At 35.7% G+C, this 21,335-nt stretch overlaps 1 protein-coding gene across 1 annotated transcript in view; it reads right to left on the reverse strand.

The window, feature by feature from the left end:
• Positions 1-21,335, reverse strand: part of ODAD2 (outer dynein arm docking complex subunit 2) — a 1,637,397-nt gene that overhangs the window by 594,224 nt on the left and 1,021,838 nt on the right. The window contains exon 13 of the mRNA XM_044066670.1: positions 9,607-9,717. Within this exon, the coding sequence (XP_043922605.1) occupies positions 9,607-9,717 (111 nt within the window). The remainder of the gene's footprint in view (positions 1-9,606; positions 9,718-21,335) is intronic.

Genomic DNA, 21,335 nt, shown 5'->3' on the forward strand with positions numbered 1-21,335 from the left:
TCCAGTAACCCATCTGTTGAAGAACAGACAGAAGAGACAACATCAGATCAAGTGTTACAATGAAAAGAAAATACAGCAAGCCTGACATAATGGAATCAAAGCAACATGATTTTAAAAACAAAAAGTCAGAGGGAGGCAGAGCCTAGGTGGCCAACTGAGAGCAGTGAATTTTGAGAGCTCCATAAACTAGTAATAATACAGGAAACATTTATTATTTTCAAGTTTAAAATGTCAAAAATCTATAGATAAACTACTAAACTACATAAATATCAATTTTGGTGGAGATATACAAAAATGTTCCTGTCAAGTAACTTGGAGATATATTGAGTCACTGAGTATGAACAACTCAAGGAATTCTCATCCAGATGTTGCTTTGAAAAAAGAACTGCAATTGATGACATCTACCTTAAAGGAACTATCTTTGAAATGGATGGGTTTAAAAATGACTTAGAAAACCTCAAATTAAATTCTCAAAAACAGACTGATACTCTTAAGGAACTATTATAGAGCAGCACCATACAAAAATAACAAATATAGAGACTTCTCTAAATGAAATTGAAGGGAGACTCAAAGAGGAAGAATTCCAAAAAGAATTTCTTCTTAAACAGAATACATGGCTGCTTAACAAAATAGATGACTTAGAAAACACGGAATGGAGAAACAACATAAGGATCTTTGGTCTGCCTGAAAACACTGAAGGAGAAGACAATATTTCATTCTTAACGACCTACATTCCTGAATTTTTAGACTTGAAAGAGGGATATTCATTTGCAACTGAAAGAGCGCATACAGCACTGAGGAAACCTGCTTCTAACTCAACAAATACTCCACCTAGATCCATAGTTATAAAATGTCATTCATTTCTGGACAAGGAACTAATATTAAAATCTGCTTGGAGAAAATCACCCTTAAATACAATCAAAGTCTGATAAGGTTTGACAATGATTATTCTTCCAGAATAGTAGAACAAAGGAAAAAAAGTATGGCCAATAATAAAACTGTTGAAACAAAAGAACATTAAAACACAGCTGGCCTTTCTAGCCAAGATAAAAATACTTTTTGCCAATACGATGAGAACCTTTAATGACTTAGAAGAAGCTACTATATTCATCAAACAACATAGTGTCTATCCCAAAAGAAATGGAATGGATGGCCCCTACTCTTAAAAGAATAAAAGAAACAAATCCTTGGACTGATGCTAGAAAGAAGAAACAAAAAACTGATTCCAAGGTAGCTGTCCCAAAAAATAACTCTTACAACTACATCTCTCAAAGTATCAACTGATATGGTACATCACTTGTCATCTGTTTTTATTTAAAAAAGGAGGGCTTCTTAAGCAACTGAGAAACAGTAATGATTTATTCTGAATTTTCAGAGTCCAGTAATTCTTCACAAACAAAGGTAGGTCAAGATGGGTTACTATTTACATTATATATAAGCCAAACAAAGCAACATATAATGTAAACATAGAAGTTTCTATTCCCCTACTTGAACTCAATGAATACTTAATCTTGTTCATTTTTCATTGTTTTTACTTATAATAATTTAAGTAATTAATTAACTAATTCAACAAGGTACCAGTCATCAGAGTTCAGATTCAAATGTCACAAATTAACATCATATATAATTAGCAGTAACAGTAGAGTGTTTTGAAAAAAAAATGCTGTCATGGAGACTAATGCCTTCTTCAGTTAAGTATGATTTAGAAATGTCTTGTATAACCTGGTTGAATAATTGTAGCAAGTTCTTAGTACAAATGTTATCATTATTCTGCCTAAATATAGTTGATATCAATTATGACAGGTATCACAGCTACGAGTGCTGTTTGATCAATCCTGATATGGTGTGCATGGATGCAGCCGTGTCTAGCAATAGTACAAATGTTATTATTATTCTGTCTAAACACAGTTAATAACAATTATGGCAGGTATCATAGCTTTGAGTGCTGTTTGATTAAGGCTGATATGGTGTGTGTGGATGCAACTGTGTCTGGCAGCTGTTGTATGTTGCTGTTTTCATTTCCTGGAAGCTGTAGGTTGCGGCTTGTGTATTAGGAAGAAACATTTGGTGTTTTAGCCTGGATCCAGGGGAAGGGGGTGGATAAAACTGTGATTTGGGATATTTTGGCAGAGAATAGTTTGTTTATACATCTGCTGAATGAGAGATGGGAAGGCTGGAAGAATGTGTTATCTCTTGTGGTGGCGGCTTGCTGGGAGTTTTTTTTTTTTTTTTTTTTTTTTTTTTTTGATCTCTTTGCTCTCTGTTCCTTTCCTGGCTGCTGCCTCACTGAAAAGGAGGAAATTTAGGCTTGAAGTTGCAGTGAAGTGAAGCTTTGCTTCAGGTGCATCACGAGCCTCTGGTATGCAGTACACAGACACACTAACAGAAACAGACACTTCCAGGTTGCTATGGTAACAGAGGCAGAGTGACGATAATGCTTAATGGCTCTGAGGAGCCTCCGAGATGATTCTCGACAATGTTTTTGGTTTAAAAAAAAAAATATATATATATATATATATATATATATATATAAAATAAAAGGGCTGTTTTAAACCACATGTACACACACTGATGGTCTCTCAACACTTTGTTTAGCTCATTAAGCTAATTCTTGATAACAAATAAATAAATAAATAATAAGCGCAATTTTGTATTTAAAATGTATTTTGGTACAAACACATTAAGGACTTACATGAGAGTGGAAGTCTGGGTTATTGTGAAAGACTAAGAGCACTTGGACTTGTGCAGAACCCTTTGCAGTGGTCTGGGAGGTGAGCTTGCTCAGACATGTTGGGCATATGGGGATAGCTGATTCTAGGGGTGTTTGGGGTTGCCGGGAAGTGCTAGAGAGTCATCAGATTTCCTTCATGGAAATATCTGTGGGAATGGAAGGTGTATTGAGTGGTTCACTGGCAGAGTGACCACTGCATGGAACAGGCTGGTAAAATGGAAAAGAACAAATATTGGTTAGGATATTTTAAGAACAGCTTGGAAACACACCACATGAACTAGTGAATGGTATTCTGGCAAAACTGGATGGGTATTGTTGCCTGTGCTTGGAGTATTGATATGCGTGTGTAAGGATGGAAATATACTTATAATAAACTAGAAGGGTCTCACAATTTAAAGTCTATGGATTGTATAAACATGCTTGAAAAGAGCTAATAATAAGAATAAGCATTACAGCTTGTGGTCTCTCAAATAACTAAGCAACAGCCAAAACAAAAAACACAACAGTTATGTAATGTATGATTTTGGTAAATCTAGACATAAAATATATAATTGTCATATAAGATGAAGCAGTCTGCTGAATTTAGATATTGAAGACAGGATTTAGTAACATGGGCTTGTGTACAATAGCACTACTGTCTTAACTTGTAACACTACATTGAACATCAAGGAAAGCATGATGAAATTTTTAAAGTAAATATGCATAACAAGTCACACAATTCCTTTAACTTGAATTGTAGTTTTTGTAACCCAACTTGACCATATATAATATGTAAGTGGTTACCAAGGTAACTAATGTTTATACATGATATCAAACTGGCAAAGTTGTTCAAGAGAAACAATAGAAGCCTGAACTTGAAATGTTTCAGAATGTAACAATTATATTCTGAACAAATAGTATTAAATTGACAATAGACAGTTTAATAACATGGGCTTGTGTATAATAACTCTCCTATTTTAACTTGTCATAAATAACATACACTATATTGAACATCAAGGGGAAGCATGATGATTTTCTCATATAAGTAAATGTGCATAACAAGTCATATAATTGCTTTAACTTGAATTGCAGTTTTATAACCCATCTTGACCAAACATAATACTTAAGCTGTTACCAAGGTAACTAATGTTTTATACATGACATCAAACTGACAAAGTCATTCAAGGGAAACAATACTAGCCTGAACTAGTAATGCCACAGAATGTAACCATCACATTCTGAATAAATAGTATTAAACTGACAATAGTAACTCGGTTTAACCTTTGATGATTATACAAAATAGAATGTTGCCATTTAAATCTAAAAACTTTCAGTATATGCCATAAAATGGCAATTTATGAATATGGAAACGGAACTTGTAATCATTAATCACAATAAGTGAATTTGTTGTTTTTAACCTATAATTTCACTCATTTTATAATAAGAAATGACAGATATGAAAATCCTTATGTGTAGGAAATGGGGGGAAGAGGGATGCACTGATAATTAAAATGCACTAACTTTCATCAATGTTCACATAAAACAAACTTGATGCTTTAAGTAAGTTAGCAACAAACAAAGTGATCACTTAAATGCTGGCAAACAATGAAATATAACTTCTGATATATCCAATAAAATACATTGTATTATAAACATTAGGTATAAATATTACTACCATCTATTTATATTAAGTAATACGTTTTGAAAGAGTTCATCAATAAGGGAGAATATGTTAAATAACTGTATGCTATAATCTTTTACTGAGATTTTATATATGATTCATCCTACTTTACTGTGATTGAATTGCTTGTCATCTATCTTTCATGTAAATATTAATTGCTAATACAATAAGTAGACATTTATATTGTATTATAATTCTGTCTAATCTACAATATCTGCTCAAAATAATATAAATATTGCTTATTCCTATTACAAATATTCTCCATATGATAATTCAATTTATGGAGCTCAGATGTTCTGGATTGTCAAGGTACGAGTGATAATCTGATGGATTTAGGTTTATCCATCAGATTAGGAATGATTTTCATTCCATGGCTAGTGCAGCTCTTAGTTTTGTTAACATTTATTAATTTCAATTTATTTCACAAAAACATTTTAGTATGCCTGACCAAAACATTACCTTAATGGTAAACACTCAAAGTATAAAACTGATAATTTCCTTTAAAAGCTCTAAAATATACTTTATAGTTATCAGAGGAAAATGTTTAATAGTCACAATAAAACAAAAAATACATAGTCTAAATAACCTAAGATGGATTTAACTTTATTATCTTTAAAAACCAATGGCTTAAACAATCCTAGCAAAAGATCAAATCTACTGAAACATTTTAAATTGAATAAAGCACAAATTGTCTTCCTTCAAGAAACTTATTTCAAAACAAATGACAATGACAAATGGAATCCTAAGGAATATATGATATTGGTGCAATCCACTTATAAGACAAAGCCAAAAGGGATAACAATTTTATGGAAAACAAATGTGATTAACCCAGAAATCATTTATAAGTATGAAGATAAAGAACACCTTATGGCATTAGTAATATTGAAATATAATAACAGAATATGGACCCTAGCCAATCTATACTGGTTCCCAGGCATTGGAACAGGAATTGTTAAAAAACACTTGGATTTAATTTCCAATAATTATAAAGGCAACTTAATATTAGGAGGAGATTGTAACTGTATATTTGATATTTCTGAAACTACAACTAAAAGACCACTCCGTACATCTGCTGTATCAAAAGCCTTAAACAAGTGGGTAGAATCATTTCATCTTGTAGATATTTTCAAATTTAAAGGAGATAAATCTTTGTTGTTTTCCCATCAAGACCTCAGATTTGGTACCCAAACTAGAATAGATAAAATATTTGCTGCCCATGACTTACACTCTAAAATCATTAATTTCTAAGTCACTCCCTGCCCCTTTTCAGACCACAATTCATTGATACTAAAACTTCAAAATGGGTACAAACCATTAATCTTTAACTCCAGAATTCCAGCATATATAACTAAAATTAAAGAATTCAAACCCTGGTTATTATCTGAATTACAGTTCTTCTTGGATATTAATTATACCACAGAGATAAATAAAATAATGATATGGGACTCATTAAAAGCTTACATATATGACCGGAATTATTAGATCTACAATCCAAACTTTTGTCAGTAAAAGCTGAAAAAAATCAAAATCATTTGGAGATGAAAAAGAAAGTAGAAGTATTAAACAATAAATACAACAAATATCTAACACATCAAACTAGTTTAGCTTTAGAAAAACTAAAAATGAATACCCTGGCCACTTCTCCCAAATATCTACATAATTTATCCACAAGAATCAAAATACAATCAAAAGCTAATAACATTAAAAGTATCTTCCATGAAAAGAATGGGAAAAATGTCTCAGATATAGGTGACATTCTTGATGCCTATAGAAATCACTATATGGAACATTTCCAAAAAGAAAATATACATATCGATCAATTAAATCTACATGAAAAATGTTCTAATATAAAAAAAAAATACCAGAAAAATTAAAACTAGATCTGCAAGCACCCATATCCACCAAAGAAATTACAGATACAATAAAAGAGGGTAAAAATAATAAAGCTCCATGTATAGATGGCACAATTATGGAAATATATAAACTTTTTCCTTCAAAGATACTTCCCTCTTCCATAAAACTCTATTAGAAATTCATTCACAAGCTTTAATACCATCCTCTTGGAGATATTCCTTAATCACACAAATCTTAAAGGAAAACAAATCCCCAAACCTCTGTACCTGATATAGACCTATATCATTACTAAATAATGACTATAAGATATTTATGACAATATTAACAAACCAAATGAAAATACCACTATCCAAAAAAAAAAAATAATGATCAAACTGGATTTATATATCATAGACACACACATGACAATATCAAAAGGATAATTTCTCTTATAGATTATGTTAATTTGTGTCTTTCGGCTTTTCCCGGTTAGGGGTTGCCACAGCGGAACTCCGGTCCGCTAATGATTGGTAGTGGATTTTTACGTACCGGTTTACCAGCCCTGATGCACAACCTTCAATGAAGCACGCCCCATTCACGTATGCCTCCACAAAGAAGATGCTCTAGCTGAGAATTGAACGGGACAACGTCTTGCTATGAGGCAACAATGCTACGGCAGCACCACCACTACAGTTATAGATTATGTTAATAAAGAAAATAAACACTCATAATTGGCTTAGATAGAGAAAACCTTTGATTCTCTAAACTAGGACTATTTATTCAAAATCCTAATGCTATTTGAATTTCTTGCATCCTTTTATTCATCTTCTAAAGAATATATATATATATATATATATATATATATATATATATATATGTGTGTGTGTGTATATATATATATATATATATATATATATATATATATATATATATATATATATATATATATATACATATATACACAAATAATTTAGCATATGTCAAGTTAGGTCCTTTTACCTCCGAATCTATACATATAACAAAAGGCAATAAACAAGGATGTCCCATGTCAGCGATACTGTTTGCTCTGGCTATTGAAATATTGGCAGATTCAATTCGTAACAGTATAAAAATCAAAGGAATAGATGTTTATGAACAATACAATTCTAAAGTAATGCTATTTGCTGATGACATATTACTAACATTAATACAAAAGAGACATTAGAAGAATTAGATATATTAATTGACAAATTTTACATGACTTCAGGACTCCATTTCAATAAATGAAAATCAAAATTTGTATTTTTAAATAAAAAAAGAACTGCAGAGTACGGGGGATCACATCATAGGGAAACACAAATCTACCTTAAAATATCTAGAAATTGAGTTATGCAAGGATAATAATGAATTAGTCTAAAAAAACTACAATAATATCAATACAATTAAAATCTCTGTGGAAAAATGGAATAAAATAATACTAACATTTGAAGATAGACTACAGTTAATAAAAATGGTTTTACTGCCCAAGATCATATATATAGCCTTGGCAATACAACTGTTACCAGAATGGAATATACTTAAAGAAATAAATTCATACATTGTATCAGATCATGGAAACAGGGAGGGTTAAACTTTCCTGATATAGAAACATATATAAAAGCATCAATATCTAAAACAATCTCAGACTGGATAAGTCCAAATTACTCTGCAAATTGGAAAGAATTACTAACTGTAATATCAATAAATGAATTTGATTTACAAAAAAATTTCAAACAGATAAAAATTTGCCATGGCACATATATATTAGTATGCAGTATAACATAGCTAAACCCACTAAAACTTGTATGATTAATTATTACATTGACTCATTTAGGAAAATTATTAATGCAAGTATAGATTTAAAAATCTGGTTTGATCTTTTAACACCATTTATAGTAACAAAGAACTTTCCACATAAAATATATAGAGAAATTATTATTTCTTGGGAACAGAAAGGATTTGTTTGTTGACTCCAATGTATCAAAGAACTAAAAGTTTTAGATATGCAAGTAATAAAAACAACATACAAAATTCCACAACAGGACTGGCTAACTTTACAAAGTATTCTGTCATATTCGCAAGATTTAAGTAGAATAATTAACAAATCTTCATTTAAAGAAATACGTAAATTTATGAAATACATGTATGAAATCATATATAATGACTTTAACATGGGAAACAGTAATTCAAAATTTTACAAAATATTGATAAACTATAAAACAACACCCAAAACCTCATATTGGAAATGTATAACAAAAGGACACTCAATACAGTTAACTGAGGATATTAAAACAAATATCTTATTATTGATAAAATATACATTCTTTACACAATACTGGAAAGTTTTTAATTGGAAATGCTTGCACAGAGCATTCTTAACCACAGACAGAATCAGTAAAACTAGTTCTTCCATAAAAGGAATATGTTGGAGATGTCAGCAAGTACACAATGCAGATTGGAACCACATTATCTTTGATTGTGTTAAAATTAAGCCATTTTGGAATGGTATTAATAATTTCTACAAGCTTTGTTTAATGAATCATTTTATTTAACTAAAGCTCTTGTATTATTAAATGTGAACAAAGGTCCTCATTTGAATAGGTCAAACATGTATCTAGTACGGACTATACTTGCAATTTCAAGGAAGTGTATAACAGGAAGATGGAAAACAAACACAATACCAACTTTGGAAGACTTGTACAGCCTACTGAAGATCACAGCATTATTGGAAATTAAAATTAAAAATATATATATATATATCCAAAGCCATTTATCAACAACCCTTGGGGGAAAGTCTTATCGTTGACTGACACTACAAATAATTGATCAGACACTCTGATAATGGATTGGACATACATATAAAGTAACTGTATAGATTAATATCTGTTATAGTGTCAGGCTAATGTAAATAGTATACATAGTTATTTAAGATGTTATGTATAAATACTATTGAATTTATTCAAATGTATTTGAAAAATAAAAAAAAATTTGAGAAGAAAAAGTCAGTCAGAGGAGAATACTGTTAGTAATGACCCCAGAGATCAGTGGGAAGTGGCAACATGACTCAATCTGGTACCTGGAATCTGAAGCTAGGTATTCCAAACTGAAATACTGAATTCTAAAAAAAAAAATCACATGAAACATTTTAAAGTTAATAAATATCTGCTCAAGAATACCTTGCAAGCAAAAGCTTACTGCATGCTATACTAACCTACAATATGTAATGCAATCTATATTTAGTATTCAGACAAACTGCAGTATTTACATGTTTTGGAAAACAGCAATATGACAGGTGTACTGGCACTTGAAAAAGATGACACAAATTATGAAAGCATATAAGGAGAATTTAAAAAAATCAGGGCACCTTAAATATTGCTCTGGCACAATGCATCTGAAGCTCTTCATTTTTACTACTGAGGTTTTTCACAAGGTCTTCAATCATTTTCTCTGTTTGGATTGCAAGTCGATAGCTTAGCTAAAAGGAAAACAGATATTAAAAAAAACACGTGGTCAAAGTATAATTACATAAAGTAAAGTCAGTGATGGCATATGCAGTAACACGTATTGATTTAGTGTCTCTCTAGTCCAAAAGATAATGTTTTCTGCAGGTATTATAAAATATATTCATATTCTTGTATGTTAAAACTGCTAAACAGGCTAAGCAGAAGTAGAAAAAAAACTGACAGGCCAAAAAAGGCATAGAGATGACAAAGTGGACTATTGAGATTAAGAATAAGGAAGAATTTAAAGTTAAGTACTTACCATAACCAAGTATCTTTTTTATCCATTTTCATTCTTCCTCACTGAAGCGTCTAGGATCTGACATTGGATCTGACTCATTCACTTTTTCCAGACTTAGGATCTGAGTTTCAAGCTCCTACCTCTTCCCATAATGCACCACACCTTCTCTAACTCCCTAGATATAGTTTGCTGCCCTATAACTGAAGAAGTTATATTAACAGTACAGAGAATATAAAAGAATCAAAGCTCATATCCAGAACCTAAGGGTTCTAAATTTCCTCCAAGTACTTTTTGAAAGGTGCCAGGCCAGAGGGATGGCTGGGAGGGGGACATGAGGAAGAATGAAAATGGACAACACAGATATTTAGTTATGGTAAGTACATAACTTTAAAATCTAATGTTGTCCTTTTCATTCTTCCTCACTAATGGGTCAGATCCCCAGCTACGTAACTCTTGGGTGGCCCTCAAGTAAGGATGTGGTGTAGCACAGATGAGCCCAAGGATGCCCAGATTCCATGGAGGAGAATGGTCTTTAATTGGAGGCCTAAGAAGAAAAATGCCCTTCAAGAAAGCTTTGAATAACCTGGAAGAAAAAAAGAGAAGAAGATCCTTTTCCTGCATGAAAATTGGATATGGCAACCAATTGAAGTTTAATAGTAGATAAATATTGGCTTCTTCTTGAAAAATATTACTAAGAAAAAGAAGAATAGCTGAAGTGGGAGGTGAGAAATGGTTGATATTCTCTTTAGAGGCTCAAACAGAAAATCTCTTCCACTTGCTATTGTAGGCCTTTTTAGTGGAAGCCCTCTAAGAGGCCAGGATTATATCATGGACAGAAGGGGCAAACCTGAACTGTCTTACAATTACTGGAAGTGGAGAAACCATGCGGTAAACCAAACCACAGAAAGGGAAACCATACCTGACAAGGCCAGAAAAGAGTAATGAGGATTACTGATCTCTTCAACCTACTGGCTTTCTGTAGAAATTTTGGGATCAGAGGGTGAGGAGGATAAGCATAAAGGAGACCAGGGGCAATTGTGGACTAGAGCAACCCTCAGTGACTCTCACTTTGGGGGATCAGAGAAAAATACTTGTTACACTACAAGTTCTGGAGAGAAGCAAACAGGTTGCAATAAGGTTGGCTCCAATGTCTGAAAATCTTGTTTGCCACTGACTGGTTGAGGGACCACTCATAAAAAGTCAGAATGGATCTGCTGAGTTTGTCTGCTGGAATACTGTTTTTTTTTCCCAGATTGTGCATTGTAACTAGAAAGCGGTCTGAAGATATCACTCATTCCCAAACTCTCATGGCCTCCTTGCACAATGGTTAAGAACGGGTTCTTGTTGTTTGTTGTTGTTCCAGACTACTGTCATGTTGTCTGTATCAACTGCAATCAATCCAGAGAGGGAGAATAACTGAAATGCTTGCAATGTTATAAGGACTGCTCTCATCTCTAGGAAACTGATATGCAGATTGGCATCGATGCATGACCACACGCCTCAAAGTATCTTTCTTCAGTAATGCCACCCCCCCCCAACACTGGGAAACATCCATGGTCATTGTAGCTATTAGGGCAGGGAGAGGAAAAGATCTGCCTAGAAACAGGTTGTCTGATTGCATCCACCACCGTAGATGATTCCTGCAGATCAAAGACAATCTATGGGAACTGAAAGTGTTTTGTAGAGGATGGACCATTGAACCACTATTGTCCATTGAAGAACCCTCATAAAGAACCTTGCTAAAGGGACTAAAACAATTGCAGTTGCCACTGAACCCAGAGCCAGAAGTATTAATCTTGCTGGTGGAGAAGGATATAACAAGTCCTGGACCTGTTGTCTTAGAGATATCATATGATGCCTCAATAAGGAAGCCACTTGTGTAGTTGTGTTCAACTGTCTCTCTATGAATTCTAGGTTTTGAACAGGAATCAAGTTTGATTTTGCCAGATTTATCATGATGTCCAGATGTTTGAAGATCTTTACTAGAAAATTCCTGGACTGCAGCAGTCAATGCCTTGCTGGCACCAGCAATGCCTTGCTGGTGCCGTGAGGAGCCAATCATCTAGATAGGGAAACACTTGGAACATTTTACCCTCAGGTAAGCCACTACTACTGCTAAGCATTTGATAAACACCCAAAGGGCTGTGGTAAGTCCAAAGGACAGTGCTCTGAACTGGTAATGGCCAGCTCCCAGCCAAAAGTGCAGATATCTTCTGGAAAGCCTGTCTATTTTGATATGATAGTATGCGTCCTGAAGATCCACTGAGCATGTCCAAAATTGTCCTTGTGCAAAAGTGGCAGAATGGACTGAACCACAACCATTCAGAACTTTAACTTCTTGATGAATTGATTCAAGTTGCTGTGGTCTAATGTAAGTTTCAGGTCTCCTGTTTTCTTTGGCACCAAAATGAAGCGAGAATAAATTCTGAATCCTCTTTGTTCAGTTGGGACCTCTAGGATGACTCTTTTTTGCAGAATGTGTTTGGATTTCTTTAATAGCATACTCCTCCCTCTGACTGGGTGGTACATTGGGGAGTTTCCTCCTGGGACCTGGAAGAAGTAGGGAAAAAGGAATGCAATAAACGCTGGATATAATGTTTAGCACCTAGGTGTTGTTTGTTATGTCTGTCCAGGCTTCTAGGTACAAGGATAGATGACCCTTGACTGCCTCCCATCATCCTGTCCATATCGGCCTCAGTAAGACTTCAGGAAGACCTGAAGGAGGATGCACAGGAAGCATGCCTGGATTTTGTTGGCATCTGAAATACTTTGTCAGGAACAGCTGGAGAGACTGGTTCAATTTGAAAGGATGGTAGACAAGTCTTAATAGTAGGATCCAAAGGCTTCAGATCTAAAGATGATGTCCCTGGAGTAGGAGAACTGATAATAAGGATCAGACTTTCCTGATGCAAGGCCCTAGGATCCAAAAGACACTCTGATTCACCTTGGGCTGAAGCAGTAGAATCCAATGAGGTCTTAGGACCTAACTGTTTCATGACATTAGGGTCCACAGACAGATCTGAGGATGTTTTTGGATCCAACATCTTTCTGGTTGCACTCAGATCCAGGGTAGTCAGATTTGAAGGCCTCAGTGTTTTCTGGCTGGACTCCAAAGTCTCCCTTGGAGAAGCTGAAAGGGATCTTTTGGAGCTGGCATGCTTCGAGAGGGTTTGAGCCCCTGAAGGAGAGGACGCCGGCAAAAGACCTTTCAGTATTAATTTATTCCTGTGGTCGGTCAAGGCTTGGGGGTTAAAGACTGTACACACTGGGCAGTCAATGTCCAAATATCCAGGTCCTAAGCAACAGATGCACTTCTTGTGGGCATTAGAATTTGGGATCTTATACCCATAAGAAATGCATCGCTTAAAGCCTGTAGGTTTCTTGGCCATTTCTAGAAGCTGGCAACCTATTAGAAGAGAATACAATAACAACAAGAAAAACAAGAAAAAACAACTCTAAGATTCTATACTATAAAGACTTAAGCTTAGACTTTTTTTTTGTTAAGAACAAGGAAAGGATTGCTAACTGCACAAAAGGAAGGGAGAGAAGAGTTCCAAGAACCCTAACGGCCTCGAGATTCTAAAAAGAAGAAAGGGGAGGAGGAAAACAGAGAACAATTCTGTAGAAGAATTAGAAAGTTAGAAAAATTTTCTGAAACTTATTTCCCAATAACAAAAAGTCCTGAGACACCTGAGTTATGTCTGTACGCAAGCATGGCAAATGAGATATGGGGAGTTAGAGAAGGTGTGGTGCATTATGGGAAGAGGGAGGAGCTTGAAACCTGGATACTAAGTCTGGAAGAAATGGCCGAGTCAGATCTGATGTCGGATCAGAGATGAAGAATGAAAAGGACAACATCAGATATTATATATTGTTATTATTCACAAGAAGTCCAGAATTTCCAGATACAGGATAAAATACTAGCACAAGGAAAACTGCCAAAAGATACAAATAAAAATGTATGTTCCTTAATAGAATGGATCTACAAAAAACATAATATAGACAGAGAAACAATGGGTCACCTGGAAAGAGAAGCATCAAAAGAACTAAGGAACGTGTAAAGAACAAACAACAGAGCTTTTTGAAAGGTATAAAAAAGAAACAAGGAACATGGGGGGGAGGGTATCTGGCATGGTGCCAAATATACACAAAGTAGAAAGCTAAACTAATCAGTATAAAAAATGCAGCTCCAAAGATATTTGGAGAGAAATACAAGCAAAGGCACCTGGATATGGAAAATTTCATGATACAAAAAAATAACAAACGGGAACTGTATAAAAGGACTGGTAAGGTAGAAGATAAACAAATAGAAATTGGGGTTATGGATTATCTGCAAAGTGAAGGATTTAGTGTAGAGATTCCAACACAAGCAATGTCACAGCACAGTGGAACAATGTGTCCCCAGATTAAGAAGTAGCAGGTTTGGGTGGAAGGCATCTAAAGATTTGCCAAATGGTGATGCTCTTTCTCTAGTTACATGGTATGAAAGTCCAGTCAAAATTCCACAGTAAGAGGAGTAGCAGGAAACAGTGGCAACTCTCTCACATGTAATGTTACAGGATGATGAGTCAGTGGGTTCCCATGTGAAGCAGCTGCAGATGAAGCAGGCTATATCTGAGCAGGATAAGTCACAGGAAGATGTTCTGGAACTTTCTGTACAATACTTACAGGGAACTGAGATCAAAGACCATGCTCTCAGTCCAGAAGAAAATGATCTAACAAAAGACTTGCTTGATTTAATAGAGATGGATAGACATATGAAGATAGAGGAAAGAAATAGATAACAGAAAGTAATTAAGACCTAAAGAAGATTGGTAAGACATATGAACACAGTAATCAGGACTATTAAGAAGAATTCATGTGATATAACAGAAAAAATAGGATACATTATACATTAGCTTATCTACACAGCAAAGTGTCACCACAAAAAATGTAGAGTAATAAATGAAAGGAAGGGAACAGTGGAATGCCACCATGGAAGTACTGAGTAAAGAAAACTATAAGACAATTAAGTTAAGTATCACTGTTAGAAGAATATAGAAAAGGGAACACATCATCAAAATACTTAGGTAGATGTGGTAAAAGCAGCACAGAATAAAAACAGACCAAGATTTATCATACACTATTCCCAATAATAAACTAAAACATATCCACATGAAGACACACAGATGGTATGTAGGTAAATATAGAAAAAAATACAAAATAAGCAATTTAGTGATGACCCCAAAATGTTTTACGGAGAATTGGAAAACAAAGTAAAATATAAACACCACCAAAAAAGAGAAGAAATAGGCACATTTCAGAGAAGTAATTACGGAGATCTTGTTGAACAAAACAAAGATGCTGAATGGATTCAAGAATTAAAAGTAGCATTAAGGAACTCTAATGCAAAAGGTGTGAAATAAGATGAAGAAGCAGCCAGAGAAATTGAGACAAAATTAAAAAAAGCTACTAAATGGAAAACCCCAGGTCCAGATGCAGCACCTAATTTCTGGCTAAAAGCACTAATATCTTTATACAAAGACTTGAGCAGACCTGAGTTCCATTAGCGGCTTGGGTGACCGATGGTGCAGCAGGGAAAGGATAGGCATGCCCGTATTGTGGGGGAGGGCACTTGTTGATATGCCCCTTAATGGGAGGTGTAGTCCAAATAAGAGAGCTGCCCTCAGATGAAATCAGCAAGTATGGGTGTGGGGAAAGAGAATGGATTGGGTATAAACAAAAAAAATCCCTCCCTGAATGGAAGCATAGATGAGCTGAGACCCCATGTGCCCTTAGAATCCATGACCAGTCTCAGCAAATCAGAGTAGGTCTAGAGGAAGGTAGGAGAGTAGCTGATAGACCTGTTGTGGATACTGAGGACCAGGCCGCTAATGATGAGGTCTGAGGGGAGCAAAAAAAAATCTTTACACAAGAATGTATCCCTGAATAAGAATTGCTAACTTGTATATCCCCAGCAGACACCAACCTGGTTAACAAAAGGAAAAATACTCCTCCTCCTCAAGAGTGAAACTGCAAGCCATCCTAAAAACTATAGACAAATAACTCATCTTCAATCATGCACACATTTTATACTGGAACTGATACAGAGTTTAGTCATTAGAAAATTATTCAATTATAACAAAAGAACAAAAAGATAAAAGAAAATCACATGAAACAAAGGATAATTTGTTGTTATATAAAGCCATAATACAGAGTTATTAAAAGAGGAAGACTCTAAGTATGGCATCAGTAGTTCACAAAAGGCATTTGACAACATCCCACATCCATGGGTAAAGGAATGTTTACAGATGTATAAAATATACCCTACATTTATCAATTATATTACAGTGACCAACAAACAGTGGCAAACCACTCTGCAGGTGAGCCATGACAAAGAGCAAATTATTATGTCACGGATAAGAACTCAGTTTTTTTTTCCAGAGTGATTCTTTGTCACCACTGTTGTTTTGTTTTGGCCTTAAGCCATTAACTGATGACTTAACAGACTAGGTTATGGTCACAATCTGGCTCACAGAAACCAACCTTGTTTAAAGACTTCTCACCTACTGTTTGTGGATTACTTAAAACTGTATAATTCATCAGATGAGGAGTTGAAAGCATACCTACAAATGGTTAAAACCTTCTCAGAATGTATAAGAATGACATCTGGTCTTGCCATATGTGCAAAACAAAATTTAAAACAGGAAAACCACAGCACCAAGAAAATATCAGCCAAGGACAGGAATGTGATATAAAGGAACTTGAGCAAGAGGGGGTGTATAAATGTTTGGGACTAGATGAAGGATCGACAAAAAATATGAACACATGAAAATAAAGGAATACTTCAGAAGATGAAAACTAATCATAGAAACTGTCTTGACATCTAGGAATAAAGTCCAAACTGAAATAAATTTGCCCCTCCTGTTCTAACTTACAGTTTTGAGATAACTGACTGGTTACAAAAAGTACTGGATCAATTAAACATGAAAACAAGAAAAATATGTTGTGCTTATCAAATGATAAATAAAAATCAGTGTATACAAATATTATATATTCCTCAATCTGAAGGAGGGTATGGGCCTCCTCAAAATTGGTTACATGTATGGATCTGCAATCGTGGGACTACATACATATTTGCTGATGACATCAGAGCCATGCATAGTAAAAGTTTTAAAACATGAAAAGTCCAAGATGACATCTTTGCTAAGTTTAGCAGAAGGATTTCGATATCACGTGGGAATGGAAATTAAACCAGAAGCAGATAAAATCAGAGAACTGAATGTGCCAAAAAACCAAAATAAATAATATAAGGAAAAGAATCCAATGACAACGGGAAAAAAAAAAAGGAAAATACACAAATATAGTGACAAATACAGAGATCTCCTGGAACAACCTCATGTGGACCAAGATTTAATCCAGTAATGGTTAAGAAAAGGCAAACTGAAACCAAAAGATGAAGTTATCTAATAATGGAGGCCAGGGTACTGGATTATGTACATTCTGGTTTACAAAGTCCATTGAAAATGTGGGAGAAACAGGCAAATGCAGGTTCTGTACAACAGAACTGGAAACAGTCGCAAATCTTTGCTGGCTGTAATACACTTATGGCAGAGGGTCTATTTACTGGAAGGAGCAATAATGTGATAAGACTGTTCCAATAGTAATTGTGCAAACACACAAATACAGAAGTATAATGCAAAATCGTAAGTATTGGTGGTATAAAATCGCACATATTCATACTTTCCTAATGAGAGGCTCAAGCCATATACAGAAGCAAAGTTTGTAGGCTTCATACACTATTGTTCACATTGTAATTAATTCAAACAGCAAATCTGACTGCTGAAAAAAATAATTTAAAGATAGCAGAATATTTTGCAAGATTTTTAGCAGAAATAAACTCCACTGCACCACCTTACTAATGCATGCTAACACTAACCCTGCACCTTACATCAGAAAAAAAAAATTTCCATATCTCTACCACTAAACAAGACACTTGCATACACAGACACAGCGAGAGAGAGAGAGAGACACACACACACTCACCATGGCTCTGTTTCTGCAAATAATATCCAATTTGTAATGAGTAACAAAAGCATGAACACTAGACCATGTAGCTGCAGCACAAATATTATCAGCAGATGTTCTTGACCAAAAGGCAGATGATATAGCCATGGATCTGACTGAATGAGCTTTGGGGGTTTAGGTAATGTCATGCCTGTCTGAGAATAAATCCAGGAAATACAGTCTGTTATCCATCTGTCTAAAGTGACTTTAGGGACTGGACAACCCAGGTGTTTTGACAAAAAGGAAACACAAAGTTGATCTGATTTTCTAATTTGTTTTGTCCTGCGAAGATAAAAAATTGTAGTTGTCTGTACACATTAAGGAGATGCAGCATGTACTCTCCTTTACTGGAAAACTTTGGAAAGAAATCTGGTAATTGAATGGATTGGTTATTATTATTTTCAGAAGCCACTTTACGTAAAAAGGAAGGGTTAATCCATAAGGAAAACCTATCCTTATGAAAAGCGATGTAAGGAGTTCTTGAAGAAAGAGCCTGGAGTTTAGATAGTCCCTTTGCAGAAGTTATGGCTACCAAGAAAACTGATTTCCATGACAGGAATTTCAGAAGAGATTTATCAGATGGTTTTCAGGGGTTTTGTGTTAGACCTTGAAGCACAACTGTCAGATCCCAAGGTAGTGAGTGATCCTTTTCGGAGGCCTTACTGGAACTTTTGAGAGAAAAATGCCTTTCAGGAAAACTTTGCATAATCTAGACAAAGCCAGGGAAAAATGTTTGCTCCCCATGTGAAAACTAGAAATTGCTGCCAGCTGAAGTTTAATTGTAGAGAAACTAGCTCCTTATTTAAAAAAAGTTGTCAAAAACTGAAGAATCACAGAAACTGGTGCAAAGAAAGGGTCAGTTTCCTTATTTGATGCCCAAAGGGAGAATCTCTTCCATTTGCTTTTGTATACTTTTTTGGTAGATACCTTTTGAGAAGCTAAAATAATGCCATGTACAGGGGAAGAAAGCCTGAGATGTCTATCACTGGAAGTGGAGAAACCATGCGGTTAATCTGACGGCCTGAATATTTGGTTGTTGGATCCCTGAAGGGTGAGAAAGGAGATCTAAAGTTGGCTCTAATATCCATGGAGGATAACAAAGGTGAGAAAGTCGAAAGGGGAACCACACCTGCCAAGGCCAGAAAGGGTCAATGAGGATTAATGAGCTCTTCAGCTGACTTGCTTTCTGTAGAAATTTGGGGATCAATGGAAGAGGAGAGTAAGAGTAAAGGAGTCCTGAGGGCCAAGCATGCACTACAGCATCTCTTGGTGACTCCCCCTGAGGGGGGATAAGGTGAAGTTTTTGCTGCACTTGTTGTTGTGGGGAGTGGCAAACAGTTCATAGAAAGGTCAGCCCCAACCCTGGAAGATCATCTCTGTCACAGACTGATTGACGGACCACTTGTGACACATCAGAATGGATCTATTTAGTTTGTCCGCTAGCATATTGGTACTTCCTGGAATGTGCATCACAGCTGGAAAGCTGTCTGATGAAATCACCCATTTCCATACTCTCGTACCCTGTCTGAAAAGGGGCTAAGATAGAGTTCCTCTTTGTTTGTTGATGTATAAGACATGTTGCCAGTTTGAAACGCAATAGTCCCCAAGGACAGATCATCTTGAAATGACTGCAAAGCTAATGGGACTGCTCTCATCTCTAGGAGATTGACATGCAATTTGGTCTCTTGTGGGGACCGCATGCCTTGGACTGTTCTTCCCAAGAAATGTACTCCCACCGCAGTTGAAAAGTGTCCATGGTCACTGCAGCTATTGGGTTGGGTAGAACAAATAGTCTGCCTAGATGAAGATCATCCAATTATATCCACCAGCGAATTATCATTTGTAAATTGGGGTGAATTTCACTTGAAAGGATACAGGTTGATAAAGAATTGACCACTTTACAGCTAGAGTCCACTGGAGAAAGAAACATGCCAAAGGAAATAGTACTATGGCTGCTGCCATGGAACCTAGGTTTTGAAGTACTAACCTTGCTGGAAGAGATGGATGGGCAAGGAGAATGTCACCCTGGCTTTTGATAGTTGAAATACGATGAGGGGATAGGCATGATACTTGTGTTGTTGTAGCCAGAACTGAACCGATGAACTCCAGACTCTGGACTGGTGTTAAATATGACTTTGCATGGTTTATTGTTATACTTAATGATTTGGAAATATGGAGCAAATAGTCCCTGGCATAAAGAAGTAGATGCTTGGAGGGGACAGTGAGGAGCCAGCCATCTAGATATGGAAACATCTGGAATGCTTTCTGTCTCAAATGAGCTGCCACAACTGCCATACATTTGATAAACACCCTGGGGGCTATGGTGAGTCCAAACTGCAGAGCTCTGAATTGGTAGTGACCGACTCCTAGCCAAAAGCACAAGTATCTATGGGAGTGCATGTCTATTTTCATATGACAAGATGCATACTGAAGATCTACTGAGCACATCCAATCATTCTTGTGGAGAAATGTCAGGATGGACTGTTCCATGACCATTCAGAACTTCAACTTCTTGACATACTGATTTAGTATGCTTAGATCCAAAATTTGTCTTAGGTCCCTTGTTTTCTTTGGCATTAAAAAGAAGTGCGAGTAGGTTCTGAATCCTATTTGGTCTGGTGGAACCTTTTGGATTACTATTGTCTAGCAACTTTTGGATTCCTTGTTCTACTGGCTTCCTTTGACTGGGTAGAATGTTGAGAAGTTTCTTCATTCTTCAAGGTGGAAGAAGGACAAATGGTATGTAATAACCCCTAGATATTATTCTTAGCATACATGTGTCTTGTGTTACATTTCCCCAGGCATCTGGGTGAAAAGACAATCAACCCCCAACTACTTCCAGAGTTGGACAGTTGGGCAGCACTTCAGGAGTGCTGAAAGGGCCTGACTGAAAAGGAGTCTCTGAAGCCCTGATTCTTTGGACCCCCTCTGCCTTTAGGGCAACATCTACCATTAAAATGTCGTCCTCTCTGGAGAAATTATCCCTGCGCGAATATTGCAAAAGTCCCTGAGATTTATGGAACCACATCTTCTTGCCACCTCTCTGATTCTTATTAAAGGCTTGTTGAAGCATACAAAATTTGATTCCCACAGTAGAGAGAGTCTTTCTGTCTTGTTTTATGCAGGTAATGTACCCTTTACTGATGGCCCTGTGATGTCCTGTGAATATCCCACCTCCGCCACCAATATGTGATGTCCGGTCAATATCCCACCAAACTGCCACCAATATGTGATGTCCCCTGAATATCCTGGGTCAGTAGCTAAGGAACTTCAATCCTCACTACTGACTCCAATCTGAGACCATCA

This window comes from Protopterus annectens, chromosome 3.part1 (genome assembly GCF_019279795.1).
Source record: "Protopterus annectens isolate FY-2018-M chromosome 3.part1, PAN1.0, whole genome shotgun sequence".
Lineage (NCBI taxonomy): Eukaryota > Metazoa > Chordata > Ceratodontiformes > Protopteridae > Protopterus > Protopterus annectens.